The sequence below is a fragment of the Mus musculus genome, chromosome 6, assembly GCF_000001635.26.
Source record: "Mus musculus strain C57BL/6J chromosome 6, GRCm38.p6 C57BL/6J".
Lineage (NCBI taxonomy): Eukaryota > Metazoa > Chordata > Mammalia > Rodentia > Muridae > Mus > Mus musculus.
In genome coordinates this window covers 71898316-71918041 of record NC_000072.6, presented here as the reverse complement: position 1 = coordinate 71918041, position 19726 = coordinate 71898316, and the positions used below count along the sequence as shown (strand labels likewise).

At 42.6% G+C, this 19726-nt stretch overlaps 2 protein-coding genes across 14 annotated transcripts in view; one reads left to right on the top strand and one right to left on the bottom strand.

Annotated features, from left to right (window-relative positions):
• Positions 1 to 8989, bottom strand: part of Polr1a (polymerase (RNA) I polypeptide A) — a 70383-nt gene extending 61394 nt beyond the window's left edge. The window contains exons 1-4 of the mRNA NM_009088.3: positions 8803 to 8989; positions 4962 to 5166; positions 2872 to 3021; positions 193 to 300 (exon numbers count right to left, since the gene is read on the bottom strand). Coding sequence (NP_033114.3) covers positions 193 to 300; positions 2872 to 3021; positions 4962 to 5166; positions 8803 to 8879 — 540 coding nt within the window. The 5' untranslated portion in view covers positions 8880 to 8989. The remainder of the gene's footprint in view (positions 1 to 192; positions 301 to 2871; positions 3022 to 4961; positions 5167 to 8802) is intronic.
• A 279-nt stretch (positions 8990 to 9268) lies between these two features.
• Positions 9269 to 19726, top strand: part of Ptcd3 (pentatricopeptide repeat domain 3) — a 28136-nt gene continuing 17678 nt past the window's right edge. For 7 of the 13 annotated variants that reach the window (XR_001785166.2, XR_001785167.2, XR_001785165.2 and 4 more), the window contains exons 1-8: positions 9269 to 9408; positions 10196 to 10248; positions 10353 to 10389; positions 12899 to 12944; positions 14548 to 14616; positions 15082 to 15186; positions 16723 to 16846; positions 19587 to 19702. Coding sequence is in view for 5 of the 13 variants with exons in the window: in XM_011241461.2 (XP_011239763.1) it covers positions 9302 to 9408; positions 10196 to 10248; positions 10353 to 10389; positions 12899 to 12944; positions 14548 to 14616; positions 15082 to 15186; positions 16723 to 16846; positions 19587 to 19702 (657 nt within the window). In the remaining 8 variants the exon portion in view is untranslated. The remainder of the gene's footprint in view (positions 9409 to 10195; positions 10249 to 10352; positions 10390 to 12898; positions 12945 to 14547; positions 14617 to 15081; positions 15187 to 16722; positions 16847 to 19586; positions 19703 to 19726) is intronic. The other 6 variants (NR_155284.1, NR_155285.1, NM_001362069.1 and 3 more) reach the window with 2 other exon arrangements.

Here is a 19726-nt window from a genome sequence, read left to right as displayed (position 1 = left end):
AACCCTCTAGTCAGCCCCGCTATAGCCATGAAGGTGAGGAACTGAACGTCATGGGACTCGTAAGAGACAGAGCTGGGACTGAAACCTAAGTCTACCCTTGGAAGCGAGGAACTTGTGCAGATGACGGGATAGAGAAACTGTGGTCACTGTACTAAAAGCAGATCATTACACAGGTAGACGCTGGTCACTTACATGTGTGCCCTGGGACCCCAAGAGGTTGTTCTGCAGAATTTTGCTTGTGTATTCTTCTAACTCTTCTTGAATTTCGAAGGCGGAAGGATCTCCAGTTTCTTCCAGAAACTGAAAGAGAGGAAAATTACTGTGTTACTACAGTAAAGTAAGTGTCTGGTGAGCACCATGGCTGGGACTGGCCTTTTCAAGGACGGAGATCAATCCAGGAAAGAAATCCAGAGTTACTGTGCTACATTTTTAAATCAGTGAAGCGGGGCTAGGGATGCCATTGGTGGTGGAGCAGAGCACTCAGAGTAAATGTGAGCTGGGGGTCACTCACTATTCTTATGCACCTAGGTGGGACTCTAAGTGTCCTTATTCCTTATGCATCTCTGTGGAAAGCACTATAGCCCTAAATTCATTTTGTAGTTTGTTAATTTTATGCTTTTCATTTTGAAGCCCCCAAATGATGCAGGAACAGAAATGGACACCTAGAATGAGTACAACGATGATTATCAAATGGGACATCACCACTTCCCGGCCCCAGCAAGGCGAGGATCCAAAGGAAATAACACTTGTACAATTGTACAAGCAGACCAGGGCTTTAAACCTGAATTATGCAGGGTTCAGACTGGGAGCACCACCCGAGTGAAGCAGGAAGCCCCCTCTCTGAAGGAAGGTGGCCGTGCCCTTGCATACACGCCAGCAATCAAAAGTAAGTCTCCTAGGACAAGGGAAGAGGAGAGGGTTTCTAACATATAGTGACATCAAGGGCTGCCAAATGTATACACAATTACATGTCTATTTGAACATTTATGAAGAAAAAAAATAAAGATAGGAGGAAGGATATGAAAATAAGATAAAATTTGGATAAGAAAAATCCTAGGAAAACATAACTTCTCTAACTAAAGGCATAGGAGCATCTTTTACTCTCAATTCTCTTTCTTGCAGGCAAATCTAACCATGTATTAATTGTTTAGCTTTGTTCTCCTGGAAGCAAATAAGATGAGAATCTCTGCTAATGGCAACAGTCTGTCCAGACTTGTTAGGCTGAATCTCCACCTAGAGGGCTGAGTGCCTAATGAAAACCCCAGCTCTTCTCTGCTTTCCCAGATCATATCCTGAAGGCTCCCTGGTAGCACAGAACTACTATGAAATGTGAAATGCAGGCACTGTCCTATCTAATGCCTGTAGGACTCTCATCTTCTACTCTTTCTTTCAGGGCATTTTATAGAGAACTTCTTGAAGCTGGGAAGATGGTTCGGGAATTAGGCGCACGAGTTTCTCTTCCACAAGACCTGAGTTCAATTCTCAGAATCTACAGGGTGGCTACCTCCTTCCTGTAGCTCCAGTTTCAAATGATCCAATGTTCTCCCCTGGCCTCCAAGGCACCAGGCATGTAGGCAGAGGAGGGAGGACTTCTCTGAGTTCGAGGCCAGTCTTGTCTATATAGCAAGTTCCAGGCTAGCTAGGGCTTTAATAGGGATACCATCTAATAAAACCTTACTATGATAATCCAAACAGTAAGTTAGCAGTAATAGGGCTGGTAAGATGGCTCAGTGGGTAAGAGCACCCGACTGCTCTTCCAAAGGTCCAGAGTTCAAATCCCAGCAACCACACGGTGGCTCACAACCATCTGTAATGAGATCTGACTCCTTTTTCTGGAGTGTCTGAAGACAGCTACAGTGTCCTTACATATAATAAATAAATAAATCTTTAAAGAAAAAAGTTAGCAGTAATAAACTACTACCATCTAACTCCCAGACACCATTCAAGTCTTGAAAGTTCTTATCTTTTACTGAAAAATCGCGTCAGTTAGAGCCGCTTGTTGTAGCTTACAGATGTCAACTCATTAGGAGAATAGTTCTCAGGTGCTTCTTAGAGCTGCAGACTGTCAGACGCAGAATAGAGCAGTTCCTTTGTTACCAACAGCCTTTACATTCTTGAAGGTTAAAGGATTTATTCTGATGTTCTCTCATGAGCAAAATTCAGCCAACATCCTTGTGGAAGGAAAGCCTCAAAGCAATGCATCATGTTTACCACAGCGCAGAACATGCCGCATGATTTAAAGTTTTTCTGTCGGGTGGTGCTCACTTTGTATGACTACTTGAACTGAACTGCCGATAGGATCCTGACACTGCAGACCAGATTTGCTCCAAAGAACTATTTCTAAACAGGTTCGCATCCTCCTTTGCCCTTTAACCTTTCCTTTCCATTACCTCTGGTGGGCGGTGGGCTAGAAGGGAGGTTAAAAAGCATTTAAGAACCCTTATTAAAAGTAGGTTTTGAGAAATGTAAGCTACAATTCCTATTATAATTATTTACTGCCATAATTTGTTCCGATTGTCCCAGATTTGGCGATTGTGAATCCCTCACCTGAGCTATCCTTTTGGGTGACTTTGAGTACCAACTTGCTGTCTGGCATGGCATGTCATAGACTACTGTAATTTCTCTGATCCTGGGTTATAATAGCCATTTCTTTAAGGAACCCTTGGACAAGGAATAATATGCCTGGAAGATTACATGTACACTGTCACCTGCCTCTTCTACCACTGCTCCATACAGACCCAGGAAAATATCTAGCTATTGGCATCACTGTACCATGCAAGGGCCAAAACATTCTGGAGACTGCTTAGGTGGCATTTAAGAACAACATATAAGCATCTCTTGATATCCTGGTTTCCATTATTAACAACCTACCCTGCTGAGAATTCGCTCAAGCTCGTAGACTGCTTGCAGGGCTCCAACTTCCAGGACCCTCAGCTGGGAGATCAACAGGTAAATTGCAGCCCGAGGACAAGTCAGCATGTGGCAACTCAAACAGGAGCCTCGAAGCAGCAGGTAGAGTTTCTAAAGAGTGGGGACAAAAGCAAACGGGGCACCAGACAGAGACACCGTGGTGATTTTCAGTGCATACAAGAGATTTTTCTTCCCTTAAGAATTTCCTTAAGAGTTCTACTTCTGCTTCTATGCCTCAATAGCTTTTAGACTCTAACAACCAGACAAACATTTTTCTTTTATGGTTTCATCTTAAAGCATTCAAATTTGAAACTCATAATAGGATGCGTGGTCTGAGAAAAGAAATGTTTTTTGTTTTACATCAATAAATAGTTATAATACTTAACTAATACAACAGCCTTCTTTAATATGCTAACAGACAAACTATGTCTGTATATGCATCGCAGTCTGAAAAACTCAAAAAGAACTCCTGGGGACTAGGTTACTTGATACTGAACATACACCAGTGCCGTCTAGACAGCAGCTTCATTTGGAAGTTACTGGTCTTCCTTTTGGGGCTTTGCTTCTCCTGCTAAAACGTCACAGTGCAGAGCTATCTGAAAAGCCAGTGGCCTCAGGAGCACCGGATTCCCTCTATTACTAGGGAGGTGACTGCCACAGGGCTTTCTGATGGGCACCCAGCCCTAGACTCAAAAGGTGATAAATCAGTGCATTAAAGCCTGGGTCAGACCCTGAGCCTCGGATAGGTGGGGGGCTCACTAAACCTTTCCCTCTTCCATGAACAGAATCAAGCTGTAGCTTTTCTCAATTGGAATCAGACTGAAATTCTCTGGGTAAGTCTGAAGGGTAAGCTGAAGTTACAGGATAAACATCCCTCATCTGAGACTCTAAAATGCCCAACTTCTTGAGCCCTGATATACAAACAAATTCAACACCTGACTTCATGGTTATGGACTGAAGTAAAGATGTAGGCACATTAGAAATACACATACTTCTCTTCAGGCTGTGTATATGAGTTACATATAAACTATGTTCCATCAGACTGTGTGTATGAGGTATATAAACTATGAATGAATTCTTTGTTTATACTTGGGTTCTGTTGTTAAAGGAAATATTTAAAAAGTTGCCCAGCCATCTCTCCTGCCTGCCGGTGTTCCCGCTCTAGTACCGGTACTGGCAGGCCACAACACTATGTCCCAGCGGGGTCCTGCTCGGCGTGTTCTCCCCGCTGAGCTACTCTCCCAGCTAGCGAGTTCATCTTGCTTCCACACAGCGCCCCACACACCCCACAATCAGCTATCTCAACACCTAGTTACCCGGTAGAAACATGACTCTTAAAACTTAATTATCCAATCAGATTTATATAACAATAAGATCACAATTTACAAGATACCAATACAATAATTTCAGAGCCAATTGATAATGATAAAAGCTACATCCCAATTATTCTAACCTTGTGAAAATCGTAGCTACTTGTGGTGGTTTAAAAACTACTTGGAGCCGGGCGTGGTGGCGCACACCTTTAATCCCAGCACTCGGGAGGCAGAGGCAGGCGGATTTCTGAGTTCGAGGCCAGCCTGGTCTACAAAGTGAGTTCCAGGACAGCCAGGGCTACACAGAGAAACCCTGTCTCAAAAAAACCAAAAAAAAAAAAAAAAAAAAAACTACTCGGGATCAGAATCTTCTTCCTGTTTGTCTGCCTCCATTTTGGCTTCTCTCCTCCTCCTGTTACCTCTCTATCGCTCTCCCCAATTCCTAGCTCCGCCTCCCTTTTCCTGTCCACTCACAGGCCTGCCACTGCCCTAATGTGATTGGACAGGAAAATCCTGCAACATTCCCTTCCTACAATATCACCATTACATAGCTTATAAGCATTCTAAAATCTGAATTTGTAATCAATTTTGACCTCAAGCATTTTGGACAATGGACACTCAGGGTGTACAGTTTCTAGGTCCATAAAGGATCTTTTTTCTAAAGAGACAGGAACAGGAAAGAGGTGATCCCCACAACCTCCTAAGTCCCAAGACCCACATGCCCAGGGCAACACTTACATCAAAGAGGAAAGGGTTGTAGACTGTGAGCGGGAGATCAATGTGGCCCAGGTGTCCAGAGCAGTTGTTGAAGTCCTGCACGCAGGTAGCGCATACTTCTTTGGAATCTGCAGGACCCAAAGCCAAATCATACAGGCCATTTGCTGAAGGGTTTCCCAGGTAGTCCACGTATCGAGGATTTGTAATGGATTTAACACTTAACTTCCTGAGGAGATTAAAGAAAGACCCAGGGAAAGCTCAAGTTATTGACTTCTCTGAGGTTGAAGTGGGAGAGGCAGGTTATAAGCCAGACCTGACTAAAAGCCCAACTTGTTCAATGAAGGAAATGTCAAACAATAACTCCTGTGCACAGAATAACGATTCAAGAAAATGAAACACAAATAAAATCATAAAGAAACAGAACTTACTTGGTGCAAGGTTTCTTCACTTTGTTTAATGGAACTGTCGAATAACTTGCCCTGTACCCACCAAGAGCATGCCACTGTGCCAATGTGACAGTAAACAACAAACACGCAAAATGTGCTCTACCCAACTGTATTTGGGTGTTCATGCAAAGCAACAGTTGGAAAGTCTCCTTATATGTTACATAAATATACTTTTACAAAGCCAATTTTGCCTTTTAAATCTCTCCTAATTTAGAAGTTTGAGGGAAGCCAGGCTGTCCTGAGACTTTCTCAGAGGCAGGCCCTGATGTCCTTGTCAGGGAGTGACAAAGCCATTCTAGGGGAGGAGCCAGTGCCCCAAAGGGGTCAAGGTTGCAGCTTCTTTGGACCCAACCCTTCCCTCTGGGCTATGGTTACCAGTCCTATGGTAGCTGTGTCTGAGGTATCCAGTATTCTCTTTGCCAACATGGTCCAACTTAGATCTCTGTTGACCTTGGCCGCTCCTCCCCCCAATCTATAAATAGTATGTAGATGCTGTACTCCCTAAACTTGCTTGGCATTAGACATAGCTTGTACAAGGCCTCCTGACCCCAGCTTTTATCATCGCAGGTCCTCTTCAGGACCCAGGTCCAGGTTAGAAAAATAAATGTAGGGCAAAGATACCATCCCGATTTTGCACCCTAGGGGGAACAACAACAAATGGTTGAGTTGTGTGGTCAGGTAAACTGACAGCAGTCCACAAAGAACAAAGCTGTGCAGAGCTGGGAGACTCCCAGGGTCAAGGCCACTGTGAACACAGAGGCAGCTCTGCAGCTGTGGCTCACTCTTATCAACATGGTCGGTCACCTTTCTCTGGCTAAGCTAATGTCAACAGACACGTTATCTAACTCAAAGGTGTGTGTGTGTGTGGTCTCTTCCCCCAGCATGGAGTCAGTAATGCTAAACAAGTTACTTAGCTGTCTTGTTAATTTTTGAAAATGCAATGAAATATACATAAAACTTAACATGTTAACCATGTTTAAGAGCGCAGTTCAATGGTACGAAGTACACAACACTGAGCCGAGCGCTGGTGGCAAAGGCCTTTCATCTCAGCATTAAGGAGGCAAAGGCAGGCAGACATCTGGGAGTTCCAGGACAGCCAGAGCTACACAGAGAAACCTTGACTCGAAAAAACAACAAACCAACCAAAAAAAGCCCCAAACCCCCACAACACATACCCTCTCTTTCACAAACTAAAAGGAACTGCCTTTCCACTCTAACACCTGGTTTCTATCAGGCATCTGCTATGTCACCTACATATCACATTTTACCTTTTCTTTCTCCTGCCACTGCCCTAGGTCAGTTCTCCCATCATGTTTTGTCCTTCCTTCCTCTTCCTGTCCACCCTCCAACAGCTGTCAGATCTATTCTGAAGTGAAAATGTAGCCAAGCAAATATCACCCTCACAACCTTCCTAGGAGTCTGCTCTTGGAAAAAGGATACTTTCTATAACCCACAACAGTAGTTCTCTGTCTTCCTAATGCTGCAACCTGCATAATACAGTTGCTTATGTTGTGGTGACCCCCAACTTAAAATTATGTCATCACTACTTTATAACTATAGTTCTGCTTCTTTTATGAATTGCAATGCAAGTGTTTGATATTTGACCCACAAAGAGCTCGGAACTCACAGGTTGAGAACTGCCGTCCTACAAAAGTTTCCCTTGATGAGACAGTGCTGAAAGTTTGGGATCTGGCACTAAACAATTAATGCTCCTTTTAGTCAAGTTAGAACTGGTAGCCTTCCATCTCCTTCGGAGTAAAGGCTATGCCCTTAAAATGACATGGGGGTTGGGGGTGGGGGTTCCTGGTCTCTACCTCACTTTATTCCAGTCACCTTGGCCCCTTGCTGTTCCTAAAAACCACAGGCGGTGAAGGACTTAAATATTCATAGTGCCACTGAATATTCACAAAAGCTCAAAAACATATGAAAAGATGTGTGCATTCTTCAAATCATTGCAAGTCAAAACCACAGTGAGATACCATAACCCATCAGTGTATGATCAAAACAAACACACAAACCAAACACACAGCTAGAAAGGACTTGGAGAAGAGGGAGTCTTTATGTATGATTGATGGGAACATACGATGGTGCTGAAATTATGAAAAACTGAATTAACTTCCTCAAAAGGTTAAAAATGGCATTAATGTCTAAACCAGGAATTCTGAGTCTGGGTGTGTACACACTTTAATAGAAGCCTCATTCACAATTGCCAAAAATTGGAAATAGCCCAAATGTCCATCAGCAGATGAGCTGATGAATCGGCATGTACGCGCGCGCGCACACACACACACATCTATCTATCTATCTATCTATCTATCTATCTATATCATGTTCTATTTACTTAACCCTAAAAAGGAAGGAAGTTCTGATCTATTTATCTATCTATCTATCTATCTATCTATCTATATCATGTTCTATTTACTTAACCCTAAAAAGGAAGGAAGTTCTGATCTATTTATCTATAATTTTGAGGACAGTATGCTAAATGCATTGGCCAGTTACAAGAAGTCGGGGCTGACTGACTCCTTTTACTTGAATAGGGGCCTGAACAGTCAGAATAACTGAAATAGAAAGTAGACAGGTGGTTACCATGCGGCAGGGGCAGGGAAATGAAGACTGACTGATTACATATGGAGATTGCAATGGCAAGATGTGTCCTAGAGGGGGTAGTGCTGATGTTACCAGTGTGGTCTACCTTTTTGTTTGTTTGTTTTTTTATTTTTCGAGACGGGTTTTCTGTGTCCACGAAGCTCTGGAACTGACTCTGTAAGACCAGATTGGCCTCGAACCCACAGAGATCCTCCTGCCTCTGTCTCCTGAATGCTGGGAGGGTTTGTTTTGTTTTGTTTGTTTTTTCAAGACAGGGTTTCTCTGTGTAGTCCTGGCTGTCCTGGAACTCACTCTGTAGACCAGGCTGGCCTCGAACTCAGAAATTCGCCTGCCTCTGCCTCCCAAGTGCTGGGATTAAAGGCGTGCGCCACCACTGCCCGGCAATGCTGGGAGTTTTTAATGCATGTTGAGTTATTAATGGGAGTCTAAGAAGCGTGTATGCTATCGTGATCAAAAAGCATTAGAGAAGAGTCCCCAGGACTTCATAGCCAGGGTCTTGATCCAAGATTTAAAAGTTCATCATCGCTTGGACCAGAGGAGACTAATTAGGAAGTTGATAAGCGTGTGATGTAATGTGATTATAAATGACATAAAACTAGTTGATTAATGAGGAAGATGAACAGATGAAAATGCAGCAAGCGCATTCCTTCCCATTACCAGCAAGCAAGCACTAGGCAGCCAGCCCCCCACCCCCCACCCCGACCCCGCCGCCCCCGGACTGGCTCGGCTCAAAGCCTTCTGGGAATCGTAGTTCCCAGCTCCAACTTCCACAACCCTGTTCTACACGCATCCCACTAACTCCTTACTTGAGCTCTTCGGCCGAATACATTCCGAAGGAAATGCCCTGAAGCCGCCTCCATGGTGTGTGCTTGGAGGCCAGCATCTTCCGAGTCAGTTTTGAGGTCCGTCACTACGAGAGAAGTTCCAGTCAGCCGCAGAGAACGCCACTTGAGTCTTGTAGCGCAGAGCCACCATGTGTTTTTCCACTGCGCTTGCGTGCGAGAACCGCGGCTTGGCAAATTGGCTTGGACGAGTTCATTTTTGCTTTCGGGGTGGGTAAGGAGTGGAAGAAAACTGTCTCAAAACCCTCCTTCAGTTTAAAAGCAAAATTACACAGGAGACTTTAGAACAGCATTTCAAGTAAGTTTATTCGAGGTGAACGATGTGTACTGAGCGTTCCGCTGCTAGTCTAGCCAAACAGGACCTTGTGACCACCCGTTTGGAGATGAGACGTTCCACGCCAGCCCCGCCCCTCGACCCTGGAGGCGGAGGTCGTTCCCGACGTGCTCCGCGAAGAGTCCAAAGATGGCGGCGGCGGCGGTTGCAGCTCGCCGCCTGTCCTTTCGCAGCGGGCTTGTCTTGCTGCAGACCACTCGGGGGACGGGTGTGTGTGAACCGAAGGTCTGTTGCAGGTAAGAAGACCCAGAGTCATTTTGGTCTTGCATTTCCCTGAGAGTCGTGAAAGTAGGTAAGATGCAAAGGCATTTGTATGGTCGAGGCCCGGCCCTCTCAAGGGTAACACGAGGTAGCGTCGTATTTAGTGATCTTTAGATCTGCGAGTTCGGGAATTCTTTCGGAAAATTTTTATTGGTTGGTTGCAATACTATGTATAGCCAAAATTACCCTTTAAACTAGGGCCCTGTTCTCGTGAAGTTTACATTTCCGTGAGTGCCGCTACAAGCCCCTACACAAATTTCTTTATCACCCCCCCCCCTTATTCATTTTAACCCTGCAAAAAAGAAAGGGCAAAGTAACAGATCTTTCACAAATAAAGGGCAGGCTAATATTACCAGTATGGACTGAACGTTATGAGAACCTTCAGCTAAGAATAAGCTAAGACTTTAGTAAAAGCAGAAAGCCTTAAAACGTCTGACCCCATTCTTTCCATCTGGTGGTGTTGCAAATACTTATGTAATTTCTTTGTACATCCTTCATGCAGTGGCCTGGTGGAAATAGGAGGTGGTTTTAAGTCAGTTGTAGAGTGGATAATTAGCTCATACGATGTCTTTGGACCAATACAAAAAAATAAATAAAACTGGGTTACAAGTTTACACTACATCTAAATGCCTCTATAAATGTGGCTCAGAATGTGTGCATGCGGGTGGAGCTGAGTCAGCAGAGCTAGCGGTAGGAGCTGAGCTGAGGCCATCAGGGAGCAGTGCTAACAGTGGGATTTTTGTTGTTTTGTTTTTAATGCAGATTTTATGCTGGAACTGAATCCCTCCCAAAGGTTGAAGGATCAGATATAACAGGTATTTTTAAAACTATGGAAATAGAAGTTTTTAAAAATGAAAAGACATTGTATTTCTTTGTGTTGTTAGAAAATTGTTTATTTTTATTTTTTTTTCTACATAAGGGATTGAAGAAATAGTCATTCCAAAAAAGAAAACATGGTGAGTATTTTGCTATTCACTTACCAGGTGATTGGGTATTTACTGTAAATAAAACATAAGGATTTAAATAGTGCCTAGCACATAGACAAATACCATGTTAGCTGTTATTTTTTAAGTCTTGTTATATAATTTTATGTGTAAACTATACATTTAATTTATAAGTGAACTATTAGGTGTACTTTTGTTTCATTTGGAGTGGCTATTTGATATCATTGTATAAATATGATTAGATTCATTTGTTTCCCTGCATAAGAATAGGAACAGTGGCTGACCATGGTACCATACTCCTTTAGTCTCAGGAGGCAGAGGCACAGGGATCTCTGCATAGTAGGACTAGTGTACCTACTGAGTTCATACAGTAATGCCCTGTCTTTAGAAACAAGAATAGGGATGAGAGAGCACTGGAGCTAAGAGTAGGGACTGGGTTACCTGTGAATACAGCATTCCAGCGTACGCCCCTTTGCACACCTCTATATCCAGAAAAACGACAAGAAATGCAACAGGAAGAGTATTTACAATGTGCTACAATCTAGTTGTCACCTGCCTGTGTTGTATCTTATAGTCCTATATGTATGCAATTTTACCCGTATAGATAGACAGAATTTAGGTATATATTGAGTGTTGTTTTGTAGTGACATACTCCTGTAGTCCTAGCACTCAGGGCAGAAGTTGGAGGATTGTCACGAGTCCCAGGCCAGCCAGCCACTTATTTAAAATTTCCCTTTTTCCTATTGGTAGTTCTTGTGAGATGTATTAGGTAAAGAGTGCAGGAAGGCAGGATGTAATATGATTGTTGATTATGGTGATAGTTCAGACAGGCCTGTGGAAAATGTTAGGAAATAAGAAACGGTTAGCAAGTCAAGGCCTTTAAAAATTCAGTTTATAAGCTACGAGTGCTTTTATTTTTCTGTGTAGCTGGGGGAGAGAGGCTAAAGGAAAAAAAGTAACTTGAAAACTATATTTTAAAAATGTCAAATTTTGTGTGGACTGCAGCTTACTTTGTTTACATATATCTTACGTTTTATTGTGTACAGTCCTGCCTTTCCCACCCCCACCCCACCTCCCAAAAAAGAAATGGTGTAGGGTGGATAAAAAGAAATGGTGTAGGGTCCTCTGGTTTGTAGGCTTGGTAGAGTTTCAGACTACAAATTTGTCCTTTAAAGCTGTGATCTTCCACATCTCACAATGCCATAGAAAACGTGAATAGATTTTAGTTTTTTGTGGATTTCCTTACATGAGGATGACATGATAAAGACAGTGAAGGGGGTTAGTGTAGATTATGAGGTCATTTTAAAGAGGGCAAGCAGCCTACCTAGGATTTATACAAGAAACACAATTTAAAATCTTCCATATTAGCAAAGAGTGAAAGTGTGTGCTCAGAAGTATTTGTTGATGGAAGAACAAATTTGAACAATAATTTGGGCAGAAATAGGGTCAGAATTTAAGAAAGTATCTGCATCTTACTGGCTAGCCACGCAGAAGGAATACTTGCATATGTACCCAAAGAGCTCTAGAGCAGGTTGAAACAGTCTAGATAACGTGCTATCTATAACATTTAAAGGCATTAGTTACATCTGCATAGTCACGTGGATCATAGAAACCCATGTAAACACGTTCCAAGTGACACCAAGTTGGTTTTGATTGTTTTTGTTGTTTTGTTTTATTTTGTTTTAATCTACTTAAGTTCCTGGAAATGGAGGGTTGAAAATGAACTTGCCTTGAACAATCGAAGCCTTGGGTTCAGTTCTTGATAGTGCTTGAAACTGGGTGTCGTGGCACGTGCCTGTCCTATCACTAAGGATGGGGAGGCAAGAGGACCAGAAGTCTAAGGCCATGCTCAGCAGCACAGGGAGTTTCAGGCCAGCCTAGACTGCATGACACCCTGTCCCTAAAGAAATTTTTTTTCTGGGGATAAGAAAATCATGTTGGGTAGGATCACAATATGACATCAGGCACCATAGTAAGGATACAAGCGAGGCGCTGTAGTGGCTTTGCTTTAGTTGTTCCAGGGTAGAGGTAAGAGCCGTTAGTTTGGATAGTTAGCAGGAGGCCAGAGGTGCTCTAAGTGGGTTGAAGGAAGTTAGCAAGGTAGATTTATGGGGAGAGAGAGGAAGTCAATTTTCCTGGGTAGTGAATGGTAATAGAGACCAGTTAAGTACATAGGAAGCAAAGGGAAGGAGGAATGTGTATCTGTCAGGAGAACCAGGCTTGTGGTGCTGAGCGTCTACCCCACAAGAACTCTAAGCTCCATTCTCTAGCACTTGATTATTGAGTTAGAGTCTAGCTCTGAAGTCCAGCTGGTCTCAAAACTTCAGTCCAGCCTCTTCCTCCCTCTTCTGAGATTATAGGATTTGCAGGCATGCCTGCTTCTCACCTATTCCTGTTGTAGTGGATTTGAGAAATAAGTCCTGGCCCTAGGTGAGAGCTGAAGTGTCCATCTTCTTTTATGCCCAGTGTCTTCTGAGAGTAGAATGACTTGATAAAGGTTGACTTGTGGTTCTTATTCTAGGGATAAAGTGGCTGTTCTTCAGGCACTTGCATCCACAGTAAACAGGGTAAGTAGGATTTTAAGGGTTAATAACACATTCAGTGTTATAGCTCTTTATTCACCATAATTAAACTGTTGTGTAGCTCGAAATTTTCTTGAAAACTAATCCAATCTCTCCTTTGGAAAATGGGAAAGCAGGTTTTGAAGTGACCAGCATAGGACTGGTTAGGATGTGATGCCCACGTAGTTTTTTGCAGCATACTGGTAGTTGTGTGTTTGTGCTGTTTTGCTTTTAGAAACGGGTTCTCTCTGTAACATAGTTCTGGCTGTCCTGGTATTTGGTATGTAGACCAGGCTGGCCTTGTGCTCACAGAGATCCTCTTGCTTCTGCCTCCCAAGTGTTAGAATTTTTTAAAGGTGTGCATCACCAGGTCCACCTCACACTAATAATTTTTAATTACTGGAAAAGCTTCTTGAAATGAAGTAATTAAATAAATTAGAAATTAGTTTTAAAAAAAAACAGGTGCTTGTTTCTGAGGATAACCGTGCACAGCCATTGTCTTTATATGACTCTGAGACATGGGTCTTTCCTGCTGGTGGTAATACACTGGTCAAATATAGATCTTTTGATGGGTGTGGTAGAACATGCCTTTAATCCCAGCACTTGGGAGGCAGAGTCTGGAGGATCTCTGAGTTTGAAGCCACTCTGATCTGCATTATGAGTTCTAGGATAGACCAAAACAAACAAACAACAAAAAGCAAAATACAGATTTTTCTGGGCATGGTTGTGCAAACTCGTAATCTTTGGAATCATCGTGGACTAAGGTGGAGTCCACATAGAACGCCCTAACAGGAGGTGAGGTGACTATATAGGTTAGGGAGCTGGAGTTTGAGTTTCCAAGAGACACACATAGTTCTGAATAGCATTTCAGATGCCTATTTACAGACAAATGAACTAACTGTTCAACAACTGTCCACCTGATTCATTGGAGCCAAGGTCTCAGCCAAACGAAGAGCTCAACTAAAAAGGCTAGTTTAACTAGCCAGTATTCTGGGAATCTCTTATTTCTGCACTCTGAGCACTAGAATTAGTGGGCTAACTAGAGGGCTGGCATACCCATCCCATACTTATATGAGTTCTGCCTCGTGCTTGCATGGCAAGTGCTGGATCTGGTTAGCCATTCTCAAGCCCCTGGAGAAGGAACCTTCAAGTAAAGTTGCACATGGGCACATAATGACTATGCAGTGAAGGAAATCTTATTGCAGGAAGCTGTTGGTGGGAGTAGGTAATTCATGGGTCCTTTACTAGAGTTTAAGACAGTGATAGTCCTGACAGCACACTGATATCCTAAGAAATAGACTGAGGAATTAGCACAATGCTAAAATGATTACTAATTAATTTCTGAGACCCTGGGTTCTATCCTAGCAACAAGAGAAGGAAAAACCTTTTAAGATGGAGCCGTGAGAGTTTGTACTTACCAGCTTTGTGTTGTGCCAACTTGGGGGAAAGTCTTACTGACATGTGTTTTCATTTTATATATGCAGGCACATGATTATATCTACGTGTACATTTCCTGTCTTAATTAAAATTTTATTTTATAGAACTTGTGATCATTAAAGCTTAGACATTTTAGCAAAAATCTAAAGAGATGAATGTGCCCTTTCCACAGGATCCTACAGCTGCACCTTATGTATTTCACGATGATCCTTACCTCATACCAACCTCTGCTCTGGAGTCTGTGAGTACTATTGGGTAACTTGTCTAGGAATTTTTAAAAGCCTTACTGGTTTGTGTAAGGATATATAAGTAGCTAAACTATTAAAATAAAATAAGAAACATTGAAAAGTTTACAAATACTGACAAATTGGTAGACTCTGAACCTTAATTTTATCAAAAAATATTTAAGTTGTTTCTGAAAAAGGTTTTGGGTTTAGTTTTTTTTGTTGTTTGTTTTTTTAGTATTAAGGTCTTAACTAACACTTAAGCAAACCATGTGTGTCTGTGGTGTATATAAAACATGACCTGAAATCAGTACCATACTCAGAAGTGAGATGTGTGAAGTACTGTAACTTGGCTTGTTTTGGGGACTTCTTGTATTATTGTATTCTTTTTCCTGGGGAAAAGGGAGCAATTTTTGCTGAGGGTGTAGTCTTGTTTGAGTCTAAATTATTTGTAAGTGCTAATTTGTATTTTTCTTATGTAGCGTTCATTTTTATTGGCAAAGAAGTCTGGAGAGACTGCAGCAAAGTTTATTATTAATTCATATCCCAAATATTTCCAAAAGGATATAGCTGAGCCTCATATACCGGTAAGGAGAGGAGATTGTGTCTTTTACATTGTAGTATGAATACAAATTAAATCATACTTCCACAGCAGATTTAGCCATTTTAGTGCCCAGGATATTAGAATGAGAACCTTTGCTAACCTTTTAAAATTCTTTTTTGTTTGTGAATCTTCTACTCTTTGACAGTTCCTTTTCAGGGACCTCTAATGGCTTCTGGCATTTCCTTATAAATATTGTCTTTATGAGGGTTCTTTGCCCCGTTTTTCTCTTGTACAGTCTGCACTTGGTGTTTTGGTCATTTTTGCACTCCATTTGCATTGTTGTCTGTCTTACCCACATTCCTCTTCTGACACCCCTTGGAACAGGAATTGTACAGTATCTGCAGAGTGTCCACCCAGCAGCCACTGCAGTCAGTTAAACTGTAGCAGTGGGAAATGCCATCCTAGGCAGCTGCTCCTGCCTGCAGCCTCTCCCTTCTCCTTCCTTTCCCAAACTCACCCCCAGACAAGCCGTCCTCCTCATACTGCAGCTTATGTGACTGACTGGCAAGCCAGTACAGTTGTATAGTAAGAATATGAGAACAGTGGCAGTTGTAGAATGCTCAGTAGTTGGCCCATCACTCCCCCTTTTGGCTGGCAATGCTTCTGTGCTTGCTGGAAGCTGCATGGGTCTCCTGCCTTGGAGGTGGTGTCATTGCACACTGTGCTGTAATTAGCCCTGTCTCTGTCTCGAGGGTTCTGTGTTGGTGATGGACTATAGACCCTCTTGTAAGCTCTCTGCCATTAGCTGTGCCCTGAGTGGATTGCTTTTCCTGCTGTGACAAAATACCTGACAAGCAATGAAGGAAAGTTGTAAGTCAGCTTAGAGTTTAAGGAAATGCAGCCCATCATAGTAGGGAAAGAATTTTAGCAAGAGCAGTAGGCAGCTAGTCACAGTATAATTGAAAAGGAGCCGAAGCCATGCATCCTAGTGGTTAGCTCACTTTCTCTTTATCTACAGTCCAGAACCTGTGTGAAACGATCCCAGTCACATTTCACCTCCGTTAACCTGACCTAGAAAATTCCTCACAGGCATATCCGGAGGCTGGTCCTTTTGGCTATTTTTGAATCTGTCATGTTGACAGCATTAACTGTCATTAGAATGGGAGTGCTTTGAAGGTAGAGCAGTCCCTTTAAAAGCATCTTAGAATCCCTAGTGCCTCGCTTAGTACTTGCAGTAAAGGAGTTCTCATTTGAAATACATTAGAAACATTAGCAAATGGAGTAAAAGCAAAGTATTTAGATCAACCTCAGGTTGAGGCCCTTAGTTGAAAATATGGAGTGAAAATTTATGTTTGAATATTTTTAAATTTTCATCAAGTCAAGGAGATGCCTAAACAGCCTTCTGTCCAGGCTGCAGACGTGTACTGGCCTTTCTCGCTTACTTGTATATTCTGTTGTGGGCTTTGTACTAAGATGTAGGTGTTACGTGGTGTAGGAAACAGGAACCAGAACAGCCTCGCCTAGTGTCACCCTGCCACCTTGGCCTGTTCGTAGTCATTCACTTCTCCTCTTGTTCTAGTGCTTAATGCCTGAGTACTTTGAGCCTCAGATTGAAGATGTAAGCGAAGCTGCCCTGGAGGAGCGAATCAGACTCAGAAAAGTCAGAGCTTCTGTGGACATGTTTGACCAGCTCTTGCAAGCAGGTGACTCTTTTCAGTCAGAGCCCTCCTTCAGCATGGGGACCTTGTATACAGTCCAGTTAGCTTGGAGTAAAAATAGCAAACAATGCTTACTCTGCTTGCTGGCGCTGTTTGTGATTTAATTGATATAGTATGCATAATTCATTTTCTGCTCCTAGCTTCACCGTGAAATTATAAGTGAAGTAGAGCTGCAGGTTTATTCCCTTCTGTCCTGTGCACTGGCAAAGGAAGTACATGGCCTCTGTTTCTAGCCTTAGGTGTGAGAAGGCAGAGCCAAATAAAAGAGAAAACTTGATCTTTATTTTATGTGTGAGTGCTTTGCTTGCATGTATATCTGCATCATTTGTGGGCCTACTGCCTGGGGAGGCCAGAAGTGGGCCTCTGATCTTCCTTAACTGTACTTATAAGATTCATTTATTATTATGTCTAAGTACACTGTAGCTGTCTTCAGATGCACCAGAAGAGGGCGTCAGATCTTATTATGGATGGTTGTGAGCCACCATGTGGTTGCTGGGATTTGAACTCAGGACCTTTGGAAGAGCAGTCGGTGTTCTTAACCACTGAGCCATCTCTCCAGCCCCATAGATGGATATTTGATCACTGTTGTGGGTGCTGAGAATCAGACCAGGTCCTATGGAAGAGCAGCCAGTGCTCTTAACTCCTGAGCATTTTTTGAGCCGCAGAGAAATGCTTTAAAAGAAAGACTTGTTCAGTGGGGATCAGGGACTTTGATTGATAGGGTTCTTCCTCACTTGGTAGTCTAGCAAAGATCTTGTCTTTTCTGAGCATCTAACTAATGTCCTGTTGTGTTTTCAATTAGATCTGGGTGAGTTTATTAATAAATATAATTCTAGGTAACATGACTGATATGCTACTGTAAATACGCACGTGGTCTCTTCAAACTCAGCTGTTATCATTAAATTTTAGGAGTCTACTTTGCTGTTAAGTGAATTAGAATAAAAATTTTGCTAAACATAAGAGAAACAAACTGGACAAATCATTGAACATATTATTTGAACCCAAAAATACTTTCTTACACTCATTTTCAAGAGTTTGCTTATGTAGCTTCTAATCTATCACACGCACAACTGAAGGGTGACACCAGCCAGTATGTTGGTGAGGTTCTACCTCTGCTTCCTGAATGTGAGCCACAGTTAGTAAGGATCTGCAGTGAACTCCTCAGTGCTGAGGTGTTTAAGTAACACCTGCTGTAAAAACCTATTGAGTGACTGCACACACCTATACCACTGTGGGCACCGCTGGAAGCCTCAGCACTCAGGCGTTAAACACTGGTTCATCAAGGGTGACCTTGAACTCCTGCCTCAGTGTCTTGAGTGCTAGGATTACAGGCATGGGCACTTATGTTAAGCTTAATAAATTGAGTCTTTTAGGGTTTTTAAAAAAATATTTACTTTTGGAAAACATTCTTTTAAATAAAATTTTTATTATATTTTTGCATGTATGAATGTTTTGCCTGCATGTGCTTGCCCCACACTCTAGGAGGGCAGAAGAGGGTGTTGGGTCCCTGGGACTCAAGTGAGGGTTGTAAGCCACCATGTGGCTGTTCTGGAAGTTGAACTCGGATCCTCTGTCAAAGAGCAACAAATGTTCCTAGCCACTGAGCCATCTCTCCAGGCCCCTCTACTTTTCTTTCCTTTTTTACTTCTCTCTATAAAGTGAGTGCTGAAGTGGGAATTATCTCATTTTGAACAGTGGGGGTTTTTGTGGATTTTATTGTTACTTATTTTTGAGGTGCTGGGAGTCAAACAGGTTGGGGTTTTGTTGTTTTTGTTTGTTTGTTTGTTTGTTTTTAATGAGACAGGGTTTCTCTGCGTAGCCCTGGCTGTCCTGGAACTCACTCTGTAGACCAGGCTGGCGTGCGCCACCACTGCCTGTCAAACAGGTTGTTTTTAAGGTTATTACAATTACACAGCTATTTTAGTAGTTCTGAGCACATTTTTAATGAGGGCCTGAATCCAGTTGGGATAATTGTTTGTGTTTATTATAGTGGATCAGGTGTAAGAGAATTGAGAATGGATGTGGACCAGCAGGTTGTCCTTCAGTGATAGGTTCCAGAGAGGAGTGACCAAGGTATCAGAAAATAAGATAGGAAAGCTGGTGTCAAGAGGTCTTGTACAACCTGAGTCTTATGCCAAACGAATTTATTCAGAAATATAGTTTACAGGGTGTCTTAGGGTTTCTATTCCTGCACAAAACATCATGCCCAAGAAGCAAGTTGGCGAGTAAAGGGTTTACACTTCCACGTGGTGTTCATCACCAAAGGAAGTCAGGACTGGAAACTCAAGCAGGTCAGGAAGCAGGAGCTGATGCAGAGGCCATGGAGGGATGTTCCTTACTGGCTTGCTTCCCCTGACTTGCTCAGCTCCCTTTCTTATAGAACCCAAGACTGCCAACTCAGGGATGGCACCACCCACAAGGGGCTTGGCCCTCCCTCCTTGATCACTAATTGAGAAAATGCCTTACTGATAGATCTCATGGAGGCACTTCCCCAACTGAAGCTCCTTTCTCTGTGATAACTCCAGCTTGTGTCAACTTGATACACAAAACCAGCCATGGGGGGTGGGGTGGGGGAGGGTGACAGAATCAGCAGAAAACAATCATTCATTATGTACTAATTGGTAACATGGTAGTGGAAATAAGCCACCATCAATAGAAAAGCTTCATTCAGGAGGCTTTGGGTGTTTGAACATTTGTTTGCTTGTTTGTTTTCTCCCAACCACAGGAACCACAGTCTCTCTTGAAACAACTAATAGTCTTTTGGATTTATTGTGTTACTATGGTGACCAAGAGCCCCCAGCTGACTATCCTTTTCAACAAACTGAACATTTGGAAAACTTGGTAAACAAAATTAAAAACTTGGCT